The 22744-nt window shown below is 46.3% G+C and overlaps 1 protein-coding gene across 1 annotated transcript in view; it reads right to left on the bottom strand.

Annotated features, from left to right (window-relative positions):
• Window positions 1–8702, bottom strand: part of STK32B (serine/threonine kinase 32B) — a 349859-nt gene extending 341157 nt beyond the window's left edge. Inside the window, exon 1 of the mRNA XM_029234880.1 lies at window positions 8448–8702. Coding sequence (XP_029090713.1) covers window positions 8448–8499 — 52 coding nt within the window. The 5' untranslated portion in view covers window positions 8500–8702. The remainder of the gene's footprint in view (window positions 1–8447) is intronic.
• Between the last annotated feature and the right edge of the window lie 14042 nt (window positions 8703–22744).

The raw sequence follows: 22744 nt of genomic DNA, 5'->3' as shown, positions 1-22744 counted from the left end.
CTGATTTATTATTTAAGAATACTCTAAAAATTTGATTCTTCACCTAGTCAGATACAGAAAAAGGAGAAAAAACACATATTATCTCAACAGATGGAGAAAAAGCATTTACTTAAATTCAACCCTCATTGATAATAAAACCTCCCAGCAAATCAGGATAGAAGGAAAATAACATGATAAGGCGTATCTACAATAACAATACAGCTAACATCATAATTAACTGTAAAATAGTGAATGTTCTCTGCCTGAGGGAGAGCTGGTTTTGGTAAATGTGCCAATCAGGACAGGCTGTGTTATGCTACAGTAACAAGCAGCCCCAAATCTCAGTGCCTTCAAAAAGCAGAAGTGTCTGTCTCACTGATGCCATGTCCCAGGTCAGGTGGGCTGGTAGTCGCTGTGGCCTCCGTTCCACGTCGCACTCACTCTGGGAGGCAGGCTGGAGTAAGTTCCACCATCCAGAACATTGTGGTTGCCCAGAGCTAGAGACATACGAAGTGACACCTAGTTCGTAAATACTTTTTCCAAGATGTGACACACGTTGCCTCTGCTCACAATGACCAAAGCGAGTCACATGTTCCCACAGAACTGCAACGGGACAAGGAAGGACAATTCTTTGCATGGAAATAAACAGGGACGGGATATGGGTGAACAGTGGTAAAGCCCCACATTGAGAGAATGGGGCCTATTTGTATTACTGACTTCACAGATGGAAAGAGGAACCAGAGGCCAGACTCCTCAATGAATAAGGACACTCCAAGAAGGTCAGAAAAACCAAGGGCTGAAAGGAGTTAGACTGCAGGATCAGTAACAATATCGGTCTTCACTTTTTCCTTGGTTGTCTCTGGCTAATAAGACTGATTTTCTCTTCTTGGTGGTTCTGGTGTACAATTCTCCCCTGGTATCCTAAACTGTTTGTCCCCATTGCTGTCTGCAGGAGAATATCCCTTTAGGGTGTCAGGACTCTCACTGCTCTTTGTAGAACAGTTTTTCCATCTCTGTCTGTAATAGCTCAGAGCCCAGATTTTAGATAACTGAGTATTGCTAAGAATATTTTGTTCCTACCAATTCTCTCAGGAGAATGCCCAAGCTCAGCGCTAGCTTATGCTGATTGATCCTTCTAAAATATCTATCCTTCTTCTCTCAAGGCATTTAAACCCTTCCCTCAAGACATCATAAATCCTATCGCCATCCTAACACCCTATCCACTCCAGCTCATATCGTGAGAGCCATCTCCCCTCTCCACCCTTTTGCTGTCCCATAAAAGAGGGATTTTTGTCTTACCCAGAAAGCACCAGGGGAAAGATCTGCCTTCTCTCTCCATTGGGAGAGAAGTGACAGCCCAAATCATGACATACAAGAGTCCGATATCCATTGATCATTACAGGTTGCCATTTTTTGGAAATTTCTTGGGTTTCTCTGTGACTGGGAACCACGGTCCCAGAGCCCACCTTACAGACTCAACTCTCTGCCCAAGCCAGTTTCAAGCTTGAATAAGGGACAAGAATAGAAAGGCCATTCTGGACTCAAATCCAATTCAGTTCTCCAAACCAACTTTATTAATAATACACCCGAAATGTCTTCGTTTGTTTCTCAACAGCTTCTGAACTCAGAAGAATAGAAGGAATTGGCCCCCAGTAAGTTATTACTTTGATCCCTCATTCAACGAAGAGCTGCCATAGGCCTTCACTGGCCCCATTCTAGGCCTTGCAGACACCAAGGTGAAAAGGAAAGAACTGCTGCTCTTCAGGACGTCACAGTCTAGTGCAGAAGTGGATATGCAACAAAGTAAACAAGGAATGGTCCACGTTTCAAGGAACACAAAAAATAATCGTCACTGGAGTAGATGCTTCTGCTTGTGTTTACCTGCCTGACCCAGGGTCCACTTCTCTTCTTCTGTTGATACTGCAATATTCCTTGAGAATATTCTTCACATATCTTCTTTGTCCCAATGCCTCAAGGGGAACCAACACCACCCCCTGAATCCAAGGGTGGGCATGAGATCCAGCCCGGCCAGTTAGAGCCTCAGTCTCCCTGGTCACAGCCATTGGTGCAAGAATGACCCAAGACCTCATGAGAACCCATCGGAACTAACCCTGGGATGTTCTCTGCAACGATGGTGAAAAAGATACTCCCTTTTCCACACTTGGAGTTGTGAGGTTGTGAGCCTGGCGGTGGTAAGGGCCTCATGAGGAGAGAGCCTGCTTGGAGCCACACAGAGGAGAGAATCCAAGGAGGAAGATTTCTCATGGTAGTATTCAGGAACTTGGTTCCAGCCACAGCTGATGAGACTTACACCTCCATTCATTCATTTATTGATTTGTCCATCAAAAATTTATTGAGCATCTATTATGTTCCAGGTGTTTTAGGGCTTGGGGACACAGCAGTGAATCAATCACACCACATCCCTACTTTAAGGAGCTTGTAACTCCTTAGGAGGAGACCAGTGCACGAAAAATGATGCCCACGTTAACAGGATCACTCTGGCTGCTGCATGGAGGTGCCACTGAAGAGGGGAAGGGTAAAAGTAAGCAGACCAGTTAAGGAAGTTATTGTAATAACCTAAGCAAGAGGGGTGACGCTGGCTTGGACCAGAATGGAAGTGATGAGAAGTGGCCGGAGCCAATTAATTCCCTTTAAAGGAACTCATGTTGCTTTTCTGTCACTTGCAGCTGAAGGAGGCTGGCATGCTCTATTCCATCTACTTTCAGGTGCCATCCACATTAAATGCACTATTACTTTATGTGCCACCAAGAAGGAAGAAATGCTGCCAATTAATCTACAATGTGATTCTTTCACATCCCTTAAAAGAGTTCCTTTAGACCTTTCATATATCATGTTAGTACGAACAACTGTGACCATGTACAAACAATAAAATTACATCACAAGTACCACCATGACCAGCAGTGATCATAAAGCACATCCCAATTTCAGAAATGTTAAAACATGGGAAAGTGTGTGCGTCATAGTCAATGAAATCCATTAGTGTGTATACTTATGTCTGACTTTCTAGAGATGATTAATACATGGTTTATCCTTATGAAGTCCATATTTATTTTCTAGGAGGGTTGAAAGGTATAAATGCATCCTACAATTCATTTCTACTTAACCATCTCAGATTGATTTATGGTAATTTTCTTAATCTCCCATGTACAAGACAAATCAAAATGAACTTTCAAATGAGGTGTAGATCTTAAAATCTAAGCTTTACATTCTAGACTCCTGCATTAGACACACACGTGCCTGATACACATATGGACACCAAGCCCATAAGCCCACATCCCTTACATGGCCTCTCTCCAGCCTCTACTTCTGTACGAACTCTATATATAAAGAACAAAGTGCATTCAAAGCAACTCCAAACTTTCTCAGAATATGTTTGGTTTCCACCTTTTGCACAAGCCACAACTGGCACAAGGATGAAAAGCAATGTATAACATAAGTGAGCTTCCCCCAAGTTCTAAAAAAGTTGAGACAGGGCTCCCCTGGTGGCGCAGTGGTTGGGAGTCCGCCTGCCGATGCAGGGGACACGGGTTCGTGCCCCGGTCCGGGAAGATCCCACATGCCGCGGAGCGGCTGGGCCCGCGAGCCATGGCCGCTGAGCCTGTGCGTCCGGAGCCTGTGCTCCACAACGGGAGAGGCCACAACAGTGAGAGGCCCGCGTACCGCAAAAAAAAAAAAAAAAAGTTGAGACAAAGTTGGAAGTGAATCCTGCCCCATTAAGAGATTTCAGGCACTTTGTGAATCACAATGACAGGGACACCCCAGGTTCAAAAGACTGTCTCCAAGTGAAGCATGATTGCAACTTCAGGGAGTGATTTTTTAAATTGCCTTTGTTATCTGACTGTGCCCAGAGTTAAACAACTTTTGTTGTATATTTCCTTTAACCAAGAAGATGCTTTCACGTTCTACGCTGCATGTGAAGTTACCTGGCCCAACAATAATACAGAAGTTACATTTCTTTTTAAATGTCCCTTTAACTCCTAACAATCTAAAATGAGAATACCCAGAGCTGTTTACAAGGTTGTGAAACTGATACCCTCAAATGTGGGTACAGGCCATAAATGGATACAACATTGATATTAAAAAAAAAAAACCTTTTGGAAACATAATTTAAGAACATGTTTCTGGAGTCCTAGAAGTTATTCAATCCTTTCGATCCAATAATCTCACTCACTGCACCTCATTTTAAGGAATTCACTTAAAAGAAGAAAAATGCTTTACATATAAAATTTTCAGGCAACTTACTTATAAAGATGAAACACTGAAAACAGCCTGCATGTCTAACAACAAGAAAACATTTAAGTTACAATAGTTCCATCAGATGGAATATTATAGCCCATTAAAATAGTAATTTTGAAGACATTATAGCAACATAAACTACTTAAAACATGACGCTAAGAGAAAAAGCAGAAATCATTTTGTGTGGCAAGTGTACCCTTATGTAAAAATGTCTAGACATAGATTAGGACAGTAAAGGAAAAAAACCTTAGAAACAATTTTGACACGAATTTGGAAAGGGAGATGATTTTGCTTTCATTCCCAGAACTTGCATTATGATATGACAGCTCAACAAAATGTTTTTTGAAGATGGTAGTTGATTATTGTAAATGATCAAGTGCTGTCAGGATGCACCGTTACTATCTTCCTATAGACGTTTGCATAAAGAGACCTCTATCAGAGCCTGATGTCTGTGCTAGTCTCATTCTGCGTTGGTCCTACATATCTTTGAGGGATTAATTTTCCTGTAGGTCCTAAGGGGTGGCACAGGAAACAGTGTTAGGTACCAGACTCTGGAGTTAAACAGCCCTGGGGGTTTAACTCATGAGTCCCAGCTCATCCATACACAGGCCATGGGACCCTGGGCAGTTTTCCGGAGGTCCTCTGTAAACTCTCTAGTAAAATGCAGATTCTGAGACCTCCCTGGCTGAGTCGTGATAATGATTCCCAATTAGGTATGAAAAGGAGTCCACACAATGCATCACTAGCTTACAGTTTTTAATATTATCTGGATGCAAGTTAAATGTTTGCCATCAGAATGTAGACAGTTATGGTACAATTACACAATGGCAAATTTTCAGCTACAGTTTAGCTTTAAATTACTTACAAATCAGATTCGTTCTGGTTGCGTAGGTACCTGCACCTTCAACCACTCAGCAACTCTGGTTTGGGAGAGCATGTTCGGTCACCAGACCATGTCACTGCCCTGCTTAAAATCCTTCCGTGGCTACAGATGTCCATAAGGTCAATTCCAAATACATGGCCACTGGGCCCTTTAAGGCCACCCCAGCACTCAGGGTTCATCTCCTGTAGCTTCCAGCCTCACATACCACATTGCAGGAGTACTAAAGTCCCCACAATCTCCCCAAAGAGCCATGTTTATTCTTTACCATCTGTCTTTGCACATTCTGTTCCCTCCCTCTGAAACACCCTTCCCCTATCTACCAACCTCTCCTTCCTGGGAACTTCTACCATTTCTGCAAGACTCAGTCTAAGAGGAAGTCTTCTCTGACCCCTCCTCTCTGCCCCAGGGTTAGGGCACCTCCTGTAGGATACCACAGTCCCCTGAGCTCTCTTACACTGTCCTGGCTGTTTATCTGCTCTGCGAGCTCCCTGAGGGTTAGAACTTTGCCTTCATCTTCTCCATATTCCTGCTGCCCAGCACAGGGGTGGGTGCAGAAAAGGTGACCAGTACATGCCTATGAAATAAGCGAATCAATTGGCGGCAAATAACAGTGTGTTACTTGCACAGGTATTGAGACATATGCTGGCAAAATCAAACAAGTTAATGTTTCACTGAGCTGAAAGCCAGCAAAATGAGGAGAGTCCTAACCTTGTATTTCAACCAGGCAGTTGACCTTGAGCCCGACCACTTTTGGAATGAGGAACAACAACAGGAAAATCAAAAGCTTGGCTATGCCAGATATAACTATTTTGCCAACAGATATTTAAAGCACATTTTCCGGGATAAAGGATAGAGACAGTTGTCGATATAAGGGAAGCAAATTTACTCTGAAAATAAAAGAGAAAGACACTAAAAAATTACCTAAAGCATGACCTTTGACCCAGGCTACTACCACGAACCTCTAAAATTGGGAGTCATGCATAAGTTTGTGCTTTCTTCTGGGAAAGGAGTCCATGGCTTTCATCAAAGGATCCTGTTACGGGCCGAAATGTGTCCCCTCCAAACTTGAGATGCTGAAGCTCTAGCCTCCAACATGACTATGTTTGGAGAGAGGGCTTTTAAGGAGATAATTAGCATTCAGTGAGGTCATAAGGGTGAGGCCCTAACCCTGTGGGACAGGCGTTCTTATAAGAAGAGGAAGAGCCACCAGAGATCTCTATCTCCTTGAGCACACAGGTCATGTGAGGACCCAAGGAGAAGAAGGCTGTCTGCAAGCCAGGGAGAGAGGCCTCACCAGAAACCAACCCTGAAGGCACCTTGATCTTGGACTTCCAGCCTCCATAACAGTGAGAAAATAAATTTCTGTTGTTTAAGCCACCACCAACAACAAATTCTTTTGTTTAGCATCTGGGGTATCTTGTGAATGCTTTCTTTTTTTTTTTTTCTTTTCTTTTTTTTTTTTCTTTTTGTGGCCATGTCACGCAGCTTATGGGAGTTTAGTTCCCTGACAAGGGATCGAACCCAGGCCCTCGGCAGTGAGGGTGCAGAGTCCTAACCACTGGACCACCAGGGAGTTCCACATCTGGTGTCTTGTTATAGCAGCCTGAGCAGACTGATATAGGTCGGTTCCCCAAAACAGACAGGAAACCTTTGACTGATTGAGAACAGAAAGTTCTCGGCCCAAGTCACCCTCTCCATCTGTCAATGAGTGTATCTTCTCATAGGGTCTGAGCACCCCTGAATGTAACCTCACAGGACAGAAGTTCTCCCAAAGGGACAGGCCTGCCCCACATCCACCCCAAGCAGGATGTGTCCCTAGCAGAACACATATTTAAATACTGATTTAAGTGTCAAGATCACTTTGACTTTCATAGAGCAATTCAGGGTCATTATGAACTTGACTGGGGAAGAGTTCAGCTACATGGTGTCCAAATGCTTCCTGGGATACACAAGGGCCTCCCCCACCCACCTGGCTACCTCTTGTCTGTCCACTCCTGGCTCCCTATCTACCTGTGCTCCAGACTAAACTACCAGGAAGGGCTTAGCCTTCCTTGGGTCTCCAAGGCCCTGCACTGGTCCCACTCACTGCCCTTATCACCATGGATGGTCCTCAGCGCCACTAGACCAGGAACTCCTTTAAGAAAGGACCAAATGGACATGACTCAATTACATTGACTGTATTCAGGTATTCTATTCAGAGGGACTGCCAGGGTGAGCGTTTGACTACCACTCACAGCCTTGGTAGATTTAGAGATCATGACTGATGCCCACAAGCCTATTCCTGGGCACAAGAAGCACTGCCTCCAGGGCAGACTGTCCAGCCTCAAAGCCAGCTCTGACTAGGACACATCTCTTTCTTCAACTGTAAAATGGAACAACAAAAGTACCCACCTCATACAGTTGCCATGAGGCCTGAGCGAGCACATGTAAAGCCCTAGAACACTGGCTGGCACATGGACTATGCTCAGTAGACCTGGCTCTCATTTGGGGGCACAGTGGAGACTGGAGAAACCAGTGCAATAGCAAACCGAGCTTTATAGAGGCAAAGTTAACACAGTGCAGAGCTCTGTAACTGATTATATTTACAAGGCACTTCTCACATGAATTACCAGTGGTTAAGCTTCAAACGACCCCCTAAGGTAGTAAGCAGTAATCGTAAGTCTCTTCTCCTAGGTGAAGAAACAAAGGTTTCAGAGAGGTTAAGGAAGTTGCCCACAGACACACAGCGCTGGAAAAGAGGATCTTCTATTCCAAATACGAAGCTCTACCGATATGAGCCACAAGAACCCAGTTCTGGAGTTTAGATGAGGTTGGACCGCCTACACCACTCCTCCACCTGGGAAGCTGCCAACAGCGGGACGCCTTCCGCCCAGACCCAGAGTTTAATCAAGAAAAGTTTCCCTAAGCTGTCCTGGGCGAATGAGGAGGGCAGCATGGAACCTGCCCGTGCACAAGACCAAATGCGTAGTACACACACACACACACACACACACAACGCCTCCTTCAGCCTCGGGCTCCAAAGGAGACCTCGGCTTCCCCGGAGCCCAAGCAACATCCAGACTCGCCTCCGAAGTCAACTCATCCCTCCTGCTCCCCCAAGTGAAGCCTTCGGGTTCACTCTCCTCTCGGAATCCCCCGCCCGGGTTCGCGCTCGGCACCGTCCCGGCCCCTAAGGGGCACCGACGCGAGGAGTTGTTGCCTCTGTAGAAGCCAGTAGCCCGGCACGGGCCGGGCACACAGCCGACGCTCGGCCAACGGTGCTGGAAGGAGGGATACCCGGCCTCTGCCCGAAGGGACAACGCGGGGCACGCGCCCCTCGCCCTCTTACCTTCCTCATTCTCGTCAAACACCGGGGGCTTGTGGGAGTGGTTCCCGCCCATATTCCGCCGCGGCGGCTGCCGCAGCTGCCGCTACTACATGCCCGGCCGCCGGGGTGCGGGTGCGGAATATGCCGCGAGCGCCCAGCCCAGACTGCAGCCGCGCGCCGAGCCGGAGGGGGCTGAGCGCCGCGCAGCGGCGGGAACCGCGCCCCCTCCTCCCGGGCGTCCCCCTGGCGGCGCTCTCCCGCCTCGCCCGCCGCTCCCTGGCCACGCTAACTCTTCTGCCGCGCCCCTCGCCTGCGCCCGCCCTGGAACACTGGAGCTCGCGGCGCGGGGGCCACCGAGGCGCGCTCCACGCGGGAGACCGGAGGCGGCGCGGGAAAAGTAGGAGGAGCAGGAGGGGAAGGAGGGAATGGGCGGGGGCTGCGCAGAGGGGGCGAGCGGGCGAGCGCAGCCCCGAGGGCGGCCTGAAGGAGAGGGCGCGGCGGGCACAGAGGGCGAACGCAGCCCTACGGGCTGCCTGGAGGAGAGGGTGCGAGCCGCCGCCGCCCCGCTGCACCCACCGGAGCTGAGCGTGGCGTCGGCCCGGAGGAGTCAGGGCGCTCCCTCCAGGCAGTAAGCGAGTCGTGAACATCTACTGTGTGTCGGGCCTCAGTCAAGGGCTTTATAAACACAATCCCATGTCACCTCTCAACAACCCAACGGTTAGAAAAAGCGTTGTTGCCCATTTTAGAGTCAGGTAGGGTTCAGGGGTAAAGGAACTCTTCGGTCAGTAGTTAGTCGGTCCTGGCTACGAAGGGAGACCCCCGGACGCCCTACTGGCCTTACTTGTCCACTCGGACTGAGACCCGGGCAGTGGTGTGTCTGCCAGTTCTGCAACACACGCTCTTCCTTCTTAATGTTTTTCTAAATGTTTAATGAGTGAAAGTAGAGTTACCCTTTTGGACTCAGTCTAACCCCTTCATTCTCCCGGGGAAACTGAGTCCGCAAAGGGGCGTGGTTTGCCCCAAATCATTCTCCCTAGGAGTGGCTCTGCGTGGGCCTCCGGAGTCCCCTTAAATTGAACTAAGGGCGGTTCGCATCCGGGTCGGTGGGGTCCTGGCGGCGGGAGCTGGGGAGTCCAGACTGGACACGGGGATGCTAATGACAGGGATGCGATGGGTGTGCCCCAAAGCTCTCGTGGGGCGAGCACGGACTCTCAGAGGGCGCTTCCTGAGGGACGCGCAGGTTACCCGCGCGGTGCAGTCCTGCCCGCCCAGACGCCTGGTAGCCAGGAATCTTTGGCCACATCCTGCCATCTGCTGGGCGCCTTAAGTTACCGTCTGTGCTTTGGTGGAAAGCAGTGGTTCTTTTTATCTCCCTATCCTGTCTCCCCCACCCCCAAGCTGTCTCTGTCTCTTTGTCTCTTTCTGTGGGGGAGGAGGGAACGGAGGGAGTGTCTCTCTGTCTAACACAGCAAGAAAACTCCGAGAGACAACGGGAAGAGGTCGAGCAGACGAGCCAGCCCCATCCAGCTAAAGTTTCAGGATTGGCCTAAACTGCTAGGCCTCAGGGGTCAGACAAGCATCATTTACAGAACTGGTTCTACCACTTACAGGCTGTATGTGCCCCCCCACTTCCAGTTCTCATCTGTGAAACGGGGAGGTTGATATTAACTCCCCAGCGTTGCTACGAGAATTGTATCAGATAATATTTATAAAAGCAGGTAACAGGGCCTGGCATGTAACAAATGATCAATAACTATTTCTTGCTTTCCATTCTGCCCACAAGCATTGACTGAGTGGCCAGTCTACACCAGGCAATGTACTTAACCAAGATAAAGGAGGTACAGCGCCTAGACCAAGAGGCAGGAGGAGGGATGGTGACAGGCATGAGTGCTGGGCCCTGTTCTTCCCAGATTTCATTCCACTTTGCCACTCTCTAGCAAGCTAACTTGGGTAAATTACTTAACCTCTACTGGCCTCAGTTTGTTCATCTGCAAAATGGGGGTGATAATAGTATTTTTTTCCCCCTCCTTGGGTTGTTATGCAGAATAAATGAATTGATGTTGATGTCTGGAACATAATAAGCACAACACAGGTGTTAGTTATTATCCTCAGTAATTAGCTATGGTTAAATTGTTTTGTTGGCTCACAATTTTTCCTTCTCTCCCTGTGCTTGATACTGCTCACTGGAATGAGGGGGCATTTCCTACTTTCCCACCACTGAGGTGGAGTGTGCCATAGGACTTAGTTCGGCCAGTGGTCTATGGGAGGAAGTGACAGTGTGCCACTTCAGAGTGACAGCCTTAAGATGTTGCATGTTTCAACTCTCTTGTCCTTTTGCCATCCACCACAAGAAGATCTGGCCCTGGGTAGCATCTGTTCCCAGAATGAGAGACCCAAGGTGTACACCTGAACCCCACGTGTATCCTGAAGCAGAACTACAAGCTCACAAGCAAGAAAAATATGTTCTTGTAAGCCAGTGAGATTTGGGGGGGGAGGGGTTGCTGAGGGGGTGGTTGTTCCACAGCATTATCACAGAAAGAACTGACAAATACATATATTCAATGAATAGTCATGCATGCAAAGTCTCTAACTGTGATTTATACTGTGTGGAAGGAATCCCAGGAGGCTACGGGAACACAGGAGGCACCTGTCCCAGCCCAGAGAGTCAGGGCAGGTGCAGGGTCCCCCAGAAAGGAGTCACGAGTGTTTGTTCCTTCACTTCCTCCTTTGTTGAACAAGCATTTTCTGAACACTTGCTGTGGGCCAGGCCCTGGGCTGGGTGCTGGAGGCAGACCCAGCAATGAGTAAGACAGGGTCTGCTTCCATGAAGCTGAAGTTTAAAAGGCTGGTGAAGGACAAGGGCAACACTCACAGAGCGGGTCATACTTTGATTAGGGGGAGGGGGTAAGCACAGGCTGTGAAGGCAGAGGGGAGGCCCCCGAACGTTACCGAGTCCAAGTTCATACCATGCACCCCAGGACAGGCCAGTAGAGAGACAGCTGTTGGGTAAGGACTGAGATGATGGTGGACTAGTGTCCTGAAAAACCATCTTCCCCAAGTTAGAATTCAGGCTTCTTTTATACTAAAAGGGGAGAGAGTGTATTTGGTTGTTGGAAACCTCTTGATGTCAGAATTCGTTGTTCTTGCAATTGTCCACTAGGTCAGGTCACGATGTTCCTATAACCTTCAACAAGGCAAATGTTATTCTCTGTTCTGCAACTTTTTATCTCTGTATGAATGGAAGAGTGTTATACCTCTAAAGTTCAGGGCCCTGAGAATGGGCTATCCTGTATATCCCAGGCCAGAGGCTACAAAAGCAATAGAATATAAAAGTTAAAGAAACAGATCCAATATGGAGTCAGATTTGTTCTTCCCTATTACAGAACCACACTCAAAGAAGCTGACAGGAGGGCGATGGCACATTAGCTGAGACCAGAAGGGCAAGGAAGTATCATCCAGGTGGGAGAAGAGAGGGGCAACCAGGCAAAGTCCGGAGGCCAAGCGAGAAGGGCCTCGGCTGTTCCAGGTCTCTGGAGTGCAGTGACTGAGTGCAGGGGTGATCAGGATAGCAGCTGCAGCGAGCTGCATGGAGCGCTCTCTGTGTGTCAGCTCCATGCCAGCACTTTGCAGGAAGCGTGGCCCTCCAGGCAACCCCTTCCCTGACCCCCTACCCATTTATAGATATTGTGTCAGGCCTGTTATTTCAAGTACTTTCCATGGATCACCCCCTTTTAATACTCAAAACAAACCTGGCAGGTGGACGTGACTATCACCCCTGTACTAATAGAGACAAAAGCACAGGGAGGTTAAGCCAAGGCCGAATGGTTGCAAAGTGGTGGAGATTTCGATCCACAAACTAAACATATATATCAGATCTGAAAGAAAGGAAGTAGGGAACAGTGGCTGTTTCTGGAGTTATGAAATTCAGATCATTTTTATTTTCTTTTTAAAATTTTGTATTATTTTAATAATCAGTAAAAACAATGAGCAATATTTTCATTTTGAAAAAAATCTGTGGACACTATCACACCTGATTTTGTAAGGCATGGTTCATCACTATGTTACTGTGTGACATGAGGGGGTGCTAGGAAGATCCCCATTTTGCAGATGGAGAAAAAGAGTCTCAGAGGGTCAAATGGCTTGTCCTTAATGCCACAGTTATTGTGTTATAGTTTCCTATGGCTTCTGTAACAAGTTATCACAAACTTGGTTTAAAGCAGCAGAAATACATTTTCTCACTGTTCTGGAGGGCAGGAGTCCAAAATGAAGGTGTCTGCAGGGTGGGTTCCCTCTAGAAGCTCTGAGGGAGGGTCAGTTACAGGCCTCTTGCAGCTTCTGGTGGTTCCAGGCATTCCCTGCCTTAGGGCTGCAGAACCCCATCCCTGCTGCTATCTTCACATGGCCTTCTGTCTCCGTGTCACCTCCTCCTCTGTCTCTTATAAATTGGATTTAGGACCCACCTAGATAATCCAGGATGTTTTCATCTCAAGATCCCAAAACACCGGCAAAGACTCTTTTTCCAAATAAGATCACATTCACAGTTCCCGGCAGGGGTTAGAACTTGGATGTATCTCATTGGCGGCCGCCATGCAACCACCACAGTCTCTCAGCAGCAACTCCGTCGCCACCAATCCGGCGTCTGGACCTTTAAGCGGGATGGTCAGGGAAGCCTCACTGGGCAGACACCAGAGGAAAATACGGAAGCCAGGGAGGGAGCTGGCCACATGGATACCTGGCGTGAAAACATTACAGGCAGAGGGGGCAGCCGGTGCAACAAGGGTGACTAGGAGGGTGTGGCTTGAACAACCGGAAGGAAAAAGTTGACATTGACCAAGTTGGGGAAAACTGTGGGCAGGATAGGATCTGTGCATTTGTGGGGCGGGGAGGTGAGTGGCAGCAGGAGATGGGAGGGGAAGTGGGGAGATCTGGAGTCCTGTTTGGGACATGTCTCCTGTGGCTGCTTACTGGCCTCTAGACAGGTATGTCTGGGGATTAGCGGAGAAAGTGAGACCGGAAATGTAAATTTGGGAATCCTGAGCTTCTAAATGACATTTCAGGCCCTGAGATTGGAGGAGATCATCTTGGAGATGCCAAAGAAGAAGGAGATGCCAAATGTCAAGCCCCAGGGCCTCTAATAAAAACAGGCTGGGGAGATGTAGAGGCAGTGACCGGCATATAAGAGGAAACCCAAAGTCTGGGATGCTCTGGGAGCTACGTGGGGGAAGGGCTTGAGGCGCAGAGATGATCTACAGCGGCAAATAGAGTACCTGCATCAGGGGCAGGTGTGAGGATTAAACTTGTTCATGTAGAGAAAGTGTGTAGCACAGCCCCTGGTATATTGGTAACAATCAAGCTATGTTTATTAGTGGCCAACACAAGAAGTGAACCCGATAAAAATCTGGTTAGAAGTAATGTCCAAACTGCTTCTGGCAAATGGCTTCCTCACTATCATTTAGTGCTTTAGTTAACATGCCCTGAGCTTGTATTTTGTGTCAGACGCTGGGCTAGGAGCATTAAGGAGACCAGTAAGTAAAAATGCATCCCACCGCCTCGTATGAGAAGATGCTGCCCAAGGTATCCTGGGGGCAGAGCAGAGGCTTTATGATTGTTCTCTGTGGCTTGTCATCTATAAAGTCATCGTTTGTTCCAAGGATTATGTGACACATATAGCTCTAGATTTATGAGAGATGTAAGTGACTCCATATGCATAATTAAGACGAATACATGGAATATATGCTTAAAAGCTAAGTACAAGTTTATGTTTTCATTCCTCATAGAGCACTCAGTTCTTAACTCTTTCTACTTACAGCTCCATAAAATACTCTTTACAGAAAAAGATTTTGCAGGCGCTGTTGGGAAAGACTGAGATAGAGGAGACTCCAATGGACATTTGTAGTCAGAAGCCCACTGCCAAAAGGAGACAGATGAGAATTCCATTCTCCTACTGGTGTCTGGGTGAGGGCTTCTTTTGTCAAGGAGACAGAGTCACACATCTAATCTGACACCCACCCCCCCAACCAAGACTCATTTTCAACCAGGCAGGTCTCCAGGTATGGAAAGGGGGGATGGATGACAAGGTGGTACCCTCCATCTCCCACTCTGCTCTCCCTAGCAGACAGCTGAGACTGGAAGCCTCCAGAAACCCTCGTCATGACTCTTCATGGCTGCAGGAATCGGTCACGTCCTCCTGGCACAATCTGGCTGAATTATTTTGAGGTAAGTACCTTCCTCCTCTATCTCCTACACAATGTGGAGTGTCACCTAGTCCGCTGAATGAGAATGGCTGAACTTGGTATCGGCCGTGGTCAAGGCAAAGCCAGCTACAGGTCTTGCCCTCTTGCCTGGCTCACATACTGATAAGGCTTTGTGTGGTCTTCTGACTAGCAGCAAAATAAATAAATTAAATAAAAGCCATCTGCTTCTCTGCCCTGAGTGTATCTGCCTTTCCCAGGAGGCTGACTGTGGAAAGACCATGGAAGTTACGGTCTAAGGCTTCTCCTATGAATGTGACACGAAATTGAGTATACGATTCTGTGTTACATCTCAAATCCCAAATAGAGGCACAGAAAATAAGAACTGGGATGCTTTTTCTGACTTCCATTTTCATGAGTAGATTCTTGGGGCTGCTGGACCTATCACAGAGAACATGATTAAGCATTCACCAGACTTGCATTTAGAACTATAAACTCCAGCAGCTGTAACCTTTAATTCTGTGTAACACAATCGCACAGGAGAGGCTCATGTAATTCTCCGGGCAGGCTGTCTTCTGTGCCAAGCGATTTTTTTGAGTCTGCTAGATCAGATTTTGTTATCGTTTCTGTTAAGCCTATTTTATTTAAAACTTGATTCTGGTTCACTTAGAGTAAATACTGTCTGCTTGCACTTTCTTTCAATATGTTCTGTTTGGCAGTGTTGTATATTATAAAGAAAAAAATGAGAAAGGCTGTTCTGTGGCACACCAAGATAAGGAATGGTTTGCAGAGCCAGTTCATTGTTGAAAATCACCTCACTCAGATAGCAAATTATCCCTAATGATTTAAAAAATGATAATTTCAAGAGTTACCTTTTATTGTTGAGTCTTTGTGGGTAAGTGCGTGGGTGTGCATGCTTACCCAAAAGAAGGATCCACCAGTTGCTACTACTATGGCCTTTCTTCCTTTCCTGGCCTGATAAAACTTCCCTCGTTTGGAACTTGGTAGCCGAGCAATTCTGAGATCCTCATTCTTATATTAAAACAATTTACATAGTAGCTCCACGCTGATCTCAAATTAAGTGTTTGCGGGGAATTCTAGCTATAACGTGAACCCAACTGGGTCAGGAAGAAGGCTCCATAGCTGCCAAGTACGGCATCCATGGAGTGTGTTACATTGTATTCCCACCTGGGTTGACAGGGATTCTTAGGGCCATATGGGAGGGAATACTCCAGACTGCACCTGAACTTGTGTGTGTGTGTACTTATGTGTGTGTGTGCCTGCCCGTACGTGTATGTTTGAGTATTTTTATGGGGGGAGAGTGAAAGTCTTTCATAGTTCCCTGAAAAGTTCCACGAGTCTACCTCTTCCCCTAAAAAAAGGGACTAAGAACCATTGATCTGTAGAACCATTGTGAACTAAAAATGCTGCCTGCCATATCAGTGAACAAAGGCTGTAGCAGCTATCAGCCACTACAGCCGCTTCAGCCACCCTGGATGGTGCCGGTGAGCCCTGAGGGAACTCAGGATGGAAAACAAAATACCCACCATGGGATCCGCAAAATGCAGCCACCCACTCCCCCCTGCACTCCCCTTCTCCCAACGGTACACCCTGAGGAAACTCAGGATGAGAAAACACAGGATACTGGCCCCAGATAGCTGAGGTGCATATCAAAGGAATGATTTCAATGAGCCCAGAGTCTTGCATCTTCCCATAATGCATAGAAAAGCACTAAATTCCTTAACTTGAGATGTCTGGCTTTCTTTAATGAACAGTCGTCTTGTGATGTTCCGACTACCTGGTCTTTGTTGCAGAAACCCCTGTATATCCTGGCTTCCCCCTTGCCTCTTCGGAGCAGAGCTATCTGAGATGCTGTGTCCCAGGCTTAAGTGCTCAGTTTTTTCCACCGAATAAAACATAACTCTCAACTTTTAGGTTGTGCTTTTTTTTTTTTCAGTATACACAATTTGTATCAGAGAGAATAAATCCTTCTCTTAGAAAGCAGGAGCCAAGTGGAGTAGGAGTAATAATAACAATTTAATACAAGGCACCATGGAGCTTCCCTGGTGGCACGGTGGTTAAGAATCTGCCTGCCAACGCAGGGGACACGGGTTTGAGCCCTGGTCCAGGAAGATCCCACATGCCGTGGAGCAACTAATCCTGTGCACCACAACTACTGAGCCTGCGTGCCACAACTACTGAAGCCCACGCACCTAGAGCCCATGCTCCGCAACAAGAGAAGCCACTGCAATGGGAAGCCCGCGCACCACAATGAAGAGTACCCCCTGCTCACTGCAACTAGAGAAAGCCCACGTGCAGGAATGAAGACCCAACGCAGCCAAAAATAAATTAAATAAATAAATTTTTAAAAATAAATAAATAAAAGGCACCATGTATTGAGATGGAAAGTGTATGACCTAGGAGGCTGGAGACAGGTCTTAAAAGTTCTACTGTCACTGCCTTGTTTTGCAACCTCAGACAAGCTACTTCCCCTCTCTGGGCCTAGTTTCCTTATCTGTAAACCAGAAGAATGAAGAAGTTGGGCTGTATGGCAGACTACGACTTGATCTTTGGTATTGATTTGTCCCTTCTTTCTTTTAAAAAACAGAACATGCACACACCCAGTTTTAGCTGAGCACATGGCTACCTAGCTAGAGAGTACATTTCCCAGGTTCCTTTATAGGGAGGAGTGACCATGTGACTAAGTTCCAGCCAATAGGATGTGAGAAACGATGTATATAATGACCGTACCTTCCTCTGTAGGCTGTAATAGGGACATGATATTGTGAGCCAGCTTCCACCCTGCAGGAAAGGACCACACCCTAGGGAGGAACAGGAAAATCAGAAAGAAGGAGCCCAGGTCCCTGGATAACCTCACACAGCAGAACGCCCTGCTGGCCTTGGACTGCCTGCCCACCTCTGGACTGTTAAGAGAGGAAAACATACTATCATAGTTAACGATCACAGTTATCATCGTTTCTTTGGTTCAGCAGTTAAGCCCATTATTTAACTACTACAGATTGGATGAATGCCAAGATCTTCATCTTCCCTTACATCCAGAACAAATACACACATAACAGATGGCCAGCAAAGTGAAAGAATGAATGAATAAATGAATGGGTTTAATGGGCATGTCAGGAATATTATAGGGATGAACCAGACTGGCTATGGATGATATCATGTCTAAGTATTCTTCCAATACTAAAATTCTGTCCTGTTGTTTCTCAGAACTGAGGGTCACCTGGGAACACCAAGGTGACTGGTATTGTCTTAGCCAAGTGTCTTCCAAACAAAGGATGGGAAGGCGAGGTTCTAAGAGGGATCAAAGAGATGTAACACACACCCCCTTCGTCCTCTCTCCTGCCCCCTTTCAGTTATTCGCTCAACAAACATGTGCTTGTTACATGCCAGGTACCAATGGGTACAGAAATGAACACGTCCGCATGCTAACCCTCACAAGCCAATGAAGAAAGGGGAGCAATGGTAAATAAAAGCAGTGCAGTGGAAGCTGAAAACAGGCTGAAACATGGTGACATCTTAATCTTTGAGTCTTCAGAGTCTTCCAGAGCTGGTCTCCAGAAAAGAACTATCTTTATCTCCACCAGCTTCAACACGATCAGGAGTTCCTGATTTGCTTTGGGGAAGTTCATCTGTCAGAGCCAGGTCTCAGAATCCTCAAGGCACCCTCACTCTACGTCCACTTCCTTTGTCTGCGGAGTAATTGAGTTTGATTAGCAATGAACCTGGGGTTCTGGAGGGGTCAAACTTCCAGCCTGGGAGTGAGAAGAGCTGGTTGTGATCTGAACCCACCATCGCTGTTGGACCACTCATTCATTATTCAGTCATTCTGCTCAAACAAGTTTCCTTTCAATTTCTTCATTTGTAAAATGAAGATAATTTTTCCTATCTTATAGCGTCACTGTGAACTTCGAATCAAGGTACCCAACAAAGTGCCCACTGCCTACCAAGGGCTCAATACATGTGAATAGATGCTGATTTGGTAGCATGAGAAATATTGCTCTAGCCCAGTAGTTCTCAATCAGGGTGATCCCCACCCAGGGGAAATTTGGCAATGTCTGGAGACATTTTTGATTGTCATGACTGGCCCTGGGGGAAAGCAGTGCTGCTGGCATCTAGTGGATAGAAACCAGGGATGCCGCTAAACATTCTATAATGCACAGGACAGCTCCCAAGAACAATGAAATATCCCTCCCAAACGTCAGTAGTGCCAGTGGTGGGAGACTGTGCTCTAGTCCATCAAAATACCAACTTCCACATGATACATTCAAACTCTTGCTAGAGATCTATAGTATGCAATTTAAAATGCTACCCTTGCCTTGGTGTTTAATAAATAATCATAAAACAGTATTTCTATGACTGTCAGCTGGAATTTTGGAAGCTTTTCCTCAAAATAGCAGCAGCACAAGTTTTAGTTCCTTCTACCCATGTATGAATTGTTGCTGGCAGAACCTGATCTGACTTGCTCAGGTCCACTTGATTACTCATCAGGAAACAGCGCCATCTTCTAGTCTGGTCTGCAATTGTGGAGTCTATTTTCTGACTTCAGAGACACCTGGATGCAATCCTCATAATCAGAACCATAAGGGGCCTGCTGTATGGAGAAGGAGTGGGATGTTGATGATGGTGATTACCAGTGTAAGCTGTGATGATCTTAGCATATTTTTCCAACCAATATTCGTTGAGGACCTACTACATTCCAGGCACTAACTGCTAAGTGCTGGGCATTTGGTGGGAAGTAAAACAAACGCAGCCCCCATGCTAATTGCACCTAGCTGCTTTCAGATGGCTTTAGCATATATTATTATATTTACACAAATCTTTGAAATAAGCAGGAATGGTAGTTGTTAGAGGTGAGAAAGTTACACACAAGTGCGTAATTAGGATTCTTAGCTGCAAATAGCAAAATGAGCCCTAGGTCATATACACATAAAAGGAAAGTATTAAAGGATATTTATTAGCTTACACAATCCCTGTGATGGCCAGAGAATTGAACAGGGCATGATGCAGCCAGTAACCAAGATCATAACTCCCCATTGGACAGGCTGCAGGCATAATCCCACTACTTCTAGGCACTAGCATTGGAGATGCTGATCAGAAGTTGCAACACGGCAGACAATTTCTCTCTTCTGGAGCCAAATCTCCTTTAGTTGCATCTGATTGCTGCTATCTAGGTCACGTCCTTTGTCCTAGCTGCAAGGGAAGCTAGGAAAATCGAATTCTGATTCTCCATTGCAGAGGTAAGCAGGATTCACGAAGTGGAAATTTCCTTCCCTAAAATAAAAAATCCATTCAAAAGATAAAGGGCAGACACCACGATGACATATGTCCAATTGCTGGGCAGCCACAATGCAGAGGCCCAAATCCTACGATGAGCAAGGCATGGACCATTAGTGGATTAAGTAGGTAGATTATTGCAGTAATGGCCTCCAATCTGTTTTTGCCTTTCTGCATTCCCACCCCCACCAACCTGGAATTCTATATCTAGTGAACTTATCCTTCAAAATGAAGGAGAAATAAGACTTTCTCAAACCAAAACTGAGGAAATTCAGACCTGCCCTACAAAATATCTTGAAAGAAGATCTTCAGGGAGAAGGAAAATGTTATAGGTCAGAAATTTGGATCTACCTAAGGGAAGGGAGGGGATTAGAGAAGGAACAAATGAAGATAAATAAAATCTTTTACTTTTCTTATTCTTAATTGATCTGGAAAAGAACCATTTGTTTAAAGTAATAAGAGTAACAATATATTGGGTAATAATAGCATAGAGATAATGAGATTAGTGACAAGAATATCACAGGTATGGGAGGGAGGGACTAGGAAATGGAAGAAGCCAGGGCTCAGAGGTGCTACGAGCCCAAGTGCATGTAGCCAGTAAATGGGGGGATGGAGAGTCAAACCCTGAACTCTTTGATCCATATTCCGTGCCTTTTTCTCTCCATGAGAACCTTGGTTATTCCTCTGGGAATACATGGGAATGAGCTCCAGGTCTTCCCTTCTGGGCCCCATTTCCCAATTAAAATTGGGGAAACCTCAAGCTTTTCCTTTGTTGTTGGTGACATTTCTCCGAGCCCCATGTGCATGTGACAACACCTGAGCCTCCATCTCTGTAAATGACAGTTCATTTATTGCAAAGCCTTAGAAATATCCGAGGCCATCTGGTAGACCCAGGGCTCTGGCCTCTCTGGCTGATCACCTCGACTCACCAATAATCCCAGCCACCATTTACTAAGTGTATAATATGTGCCAGGGCCTCGGCTAAGCATCTGACACATATTTTAAGCATTTAATCCTCTTGACCTTATTTTCATCCCTGTCTAACCAAACAGGACAGTGTATCCAGAGAGGTTAGGCAACTCACCTTGATAGGTAGAACTTTGTCCTCCAAAAAGGTAATGTCCAAGTCTTAACACCTGCAATCTGTAAATGTGACCTTATTTGGAAATAAGGTCTTCGCAGTTGTAATCAACTGCAAACTGAGGTCATACTGGATTAGAATGGGCCTAATCCAATGACTGTTCTTATAATAGAGGGAAATGCAGAGAAAAAGACGCACAGGGAGAATGTTACATGACGACAGAGGCAGAGATTGGAGTGATGCATCTACAAATCAGGAACACCAAGGATTACCAAGAACTGCCTGAAGCTGAGGGATGCATGGAACAGATTCTCCCTCAGAAACCTCCAAAATGGACCAATCCTGCTGACACCTTGATTTAGACTTACTTCTGGCCTCCAGAACTGTGAGAAAATAAGACTCTGTTTTAAGCCACCTAGTTTGTGATACTTTTATGGCTACCACAGGAGATGAATATATTGCCCAAGGTCACACTAACTAGTAGGACGGGTAGACTAAACTTAAATGCATATTGTAATAGGGAAGAACAAATCTGACTCCATATTGGATCAGTTTCTTTTGCTTTAACCTTTGTGTTCTATTCCTTTTGCTACAAGTTAAGAAAGTTGCCTACAGCCTGAATTATACAGGATAGCCCATTCTCAAGGCTCTGACCTTTAAAGGTACAACACTTTTCCATTCACATAGGGATAAAAAGCTTCAGAACAGAGAAGAACATTTGTCTTGTTGGAGGTTTATAGGAACGTCATGACCTGACCTAGTGGACAACTGCAAGAACAAAGGATTCTGACACCAAGAGGACTGCAACAACCAAACACATCCCCTGCCCCCACTACCCCCGTATAAAAGAAGCCTGAATTCTAACTTGGGGAAGTTGGTTCTTTGGGACAGTAGTCCACCATCATCTCGGTCTGCTGGCTTTCTGAATAAAGTCTCTATTCGTTGCCGCAATCTCTTGATTTATTGGCCTGTCATTCGGTGAGCAGTACAAGCTTGGACTCAGTAACAGTATCTGCTTTACTTAAAAGCCCATGCCCTTAACATAACCTTGTCCCACCTGCCTTGCACGGTGAAGAGTTAGTCTGGGGTGTTGGAGCAGGAAGATTTCAGAGATCAACCCACCCTAGTGTTCCCCAAACTGGAATTCCTGGAGCACAGTTCTGGAGGGTGGTAATAGGTAAGTCATGACATAAATTTGGTGTTTAAGAAACCATAAGTCTTAGGCTGGGTCCCGCAGAAGCAACCCCCCAAAAAGGATGTGAATGCAGCAGCTTATTGGAGAGGTGACCCCAGAAAACAGTCACAGGGGAATAAGGAAGTGAACTGGGGAAGAGAAGTGGCCAGGTTGATACACTCAAGTATCACCTCCTTGGTGAAACCTTCTCTGATGGACCAAGGCAGAGTTAATCCTTATCTCAAGTTCAGTGCTTCCCCGGAGATGTGTTCTTTCCCATATTATAGAATTTATCATTCTGTCTAGAATGTGTAGCTTTACGTAGTGCCTCCCCATTAGCCTAAATTCTTGAAGAGCATTTTCTTTTTAAATTCTCAAGACAGTAGAGAAGACAGTGGGGTTAATGATGGACAGACTATCATACCAATGTGATCTTGAATGCCATGCACCTGGTTTCTAACTAAACTCTACAAAGCCATGTGATTTAGGTGAAGGAATAGGCTTTATTGGAGAAAGCAAATCTTATAAGGCCAAGGTCGGCGGGGTGGCATCCTCCCACCCTCCGCTGGAGAGGTGT

This window comes from Monodon monoceros, unplaced genomic scaffold, assembly GCF_005190385.1.
Source record: "Monodon monoceros isolate NGI ecotype Baffin Bay Population unplaced genomic scaffold, NGI_Narwhal_1 Super_Scaffold_20, whole genome shotgun sequence".
Taxonomy (NCBI): Eukaryota; Metazoa; Chordata; class Mammalia; order Artiodactyla; family Monodontidae; genus Monodon; species Monodon monoceros.
This window is presented reverse-complemented; position numbering and strand designations above follow the sequence as displayed.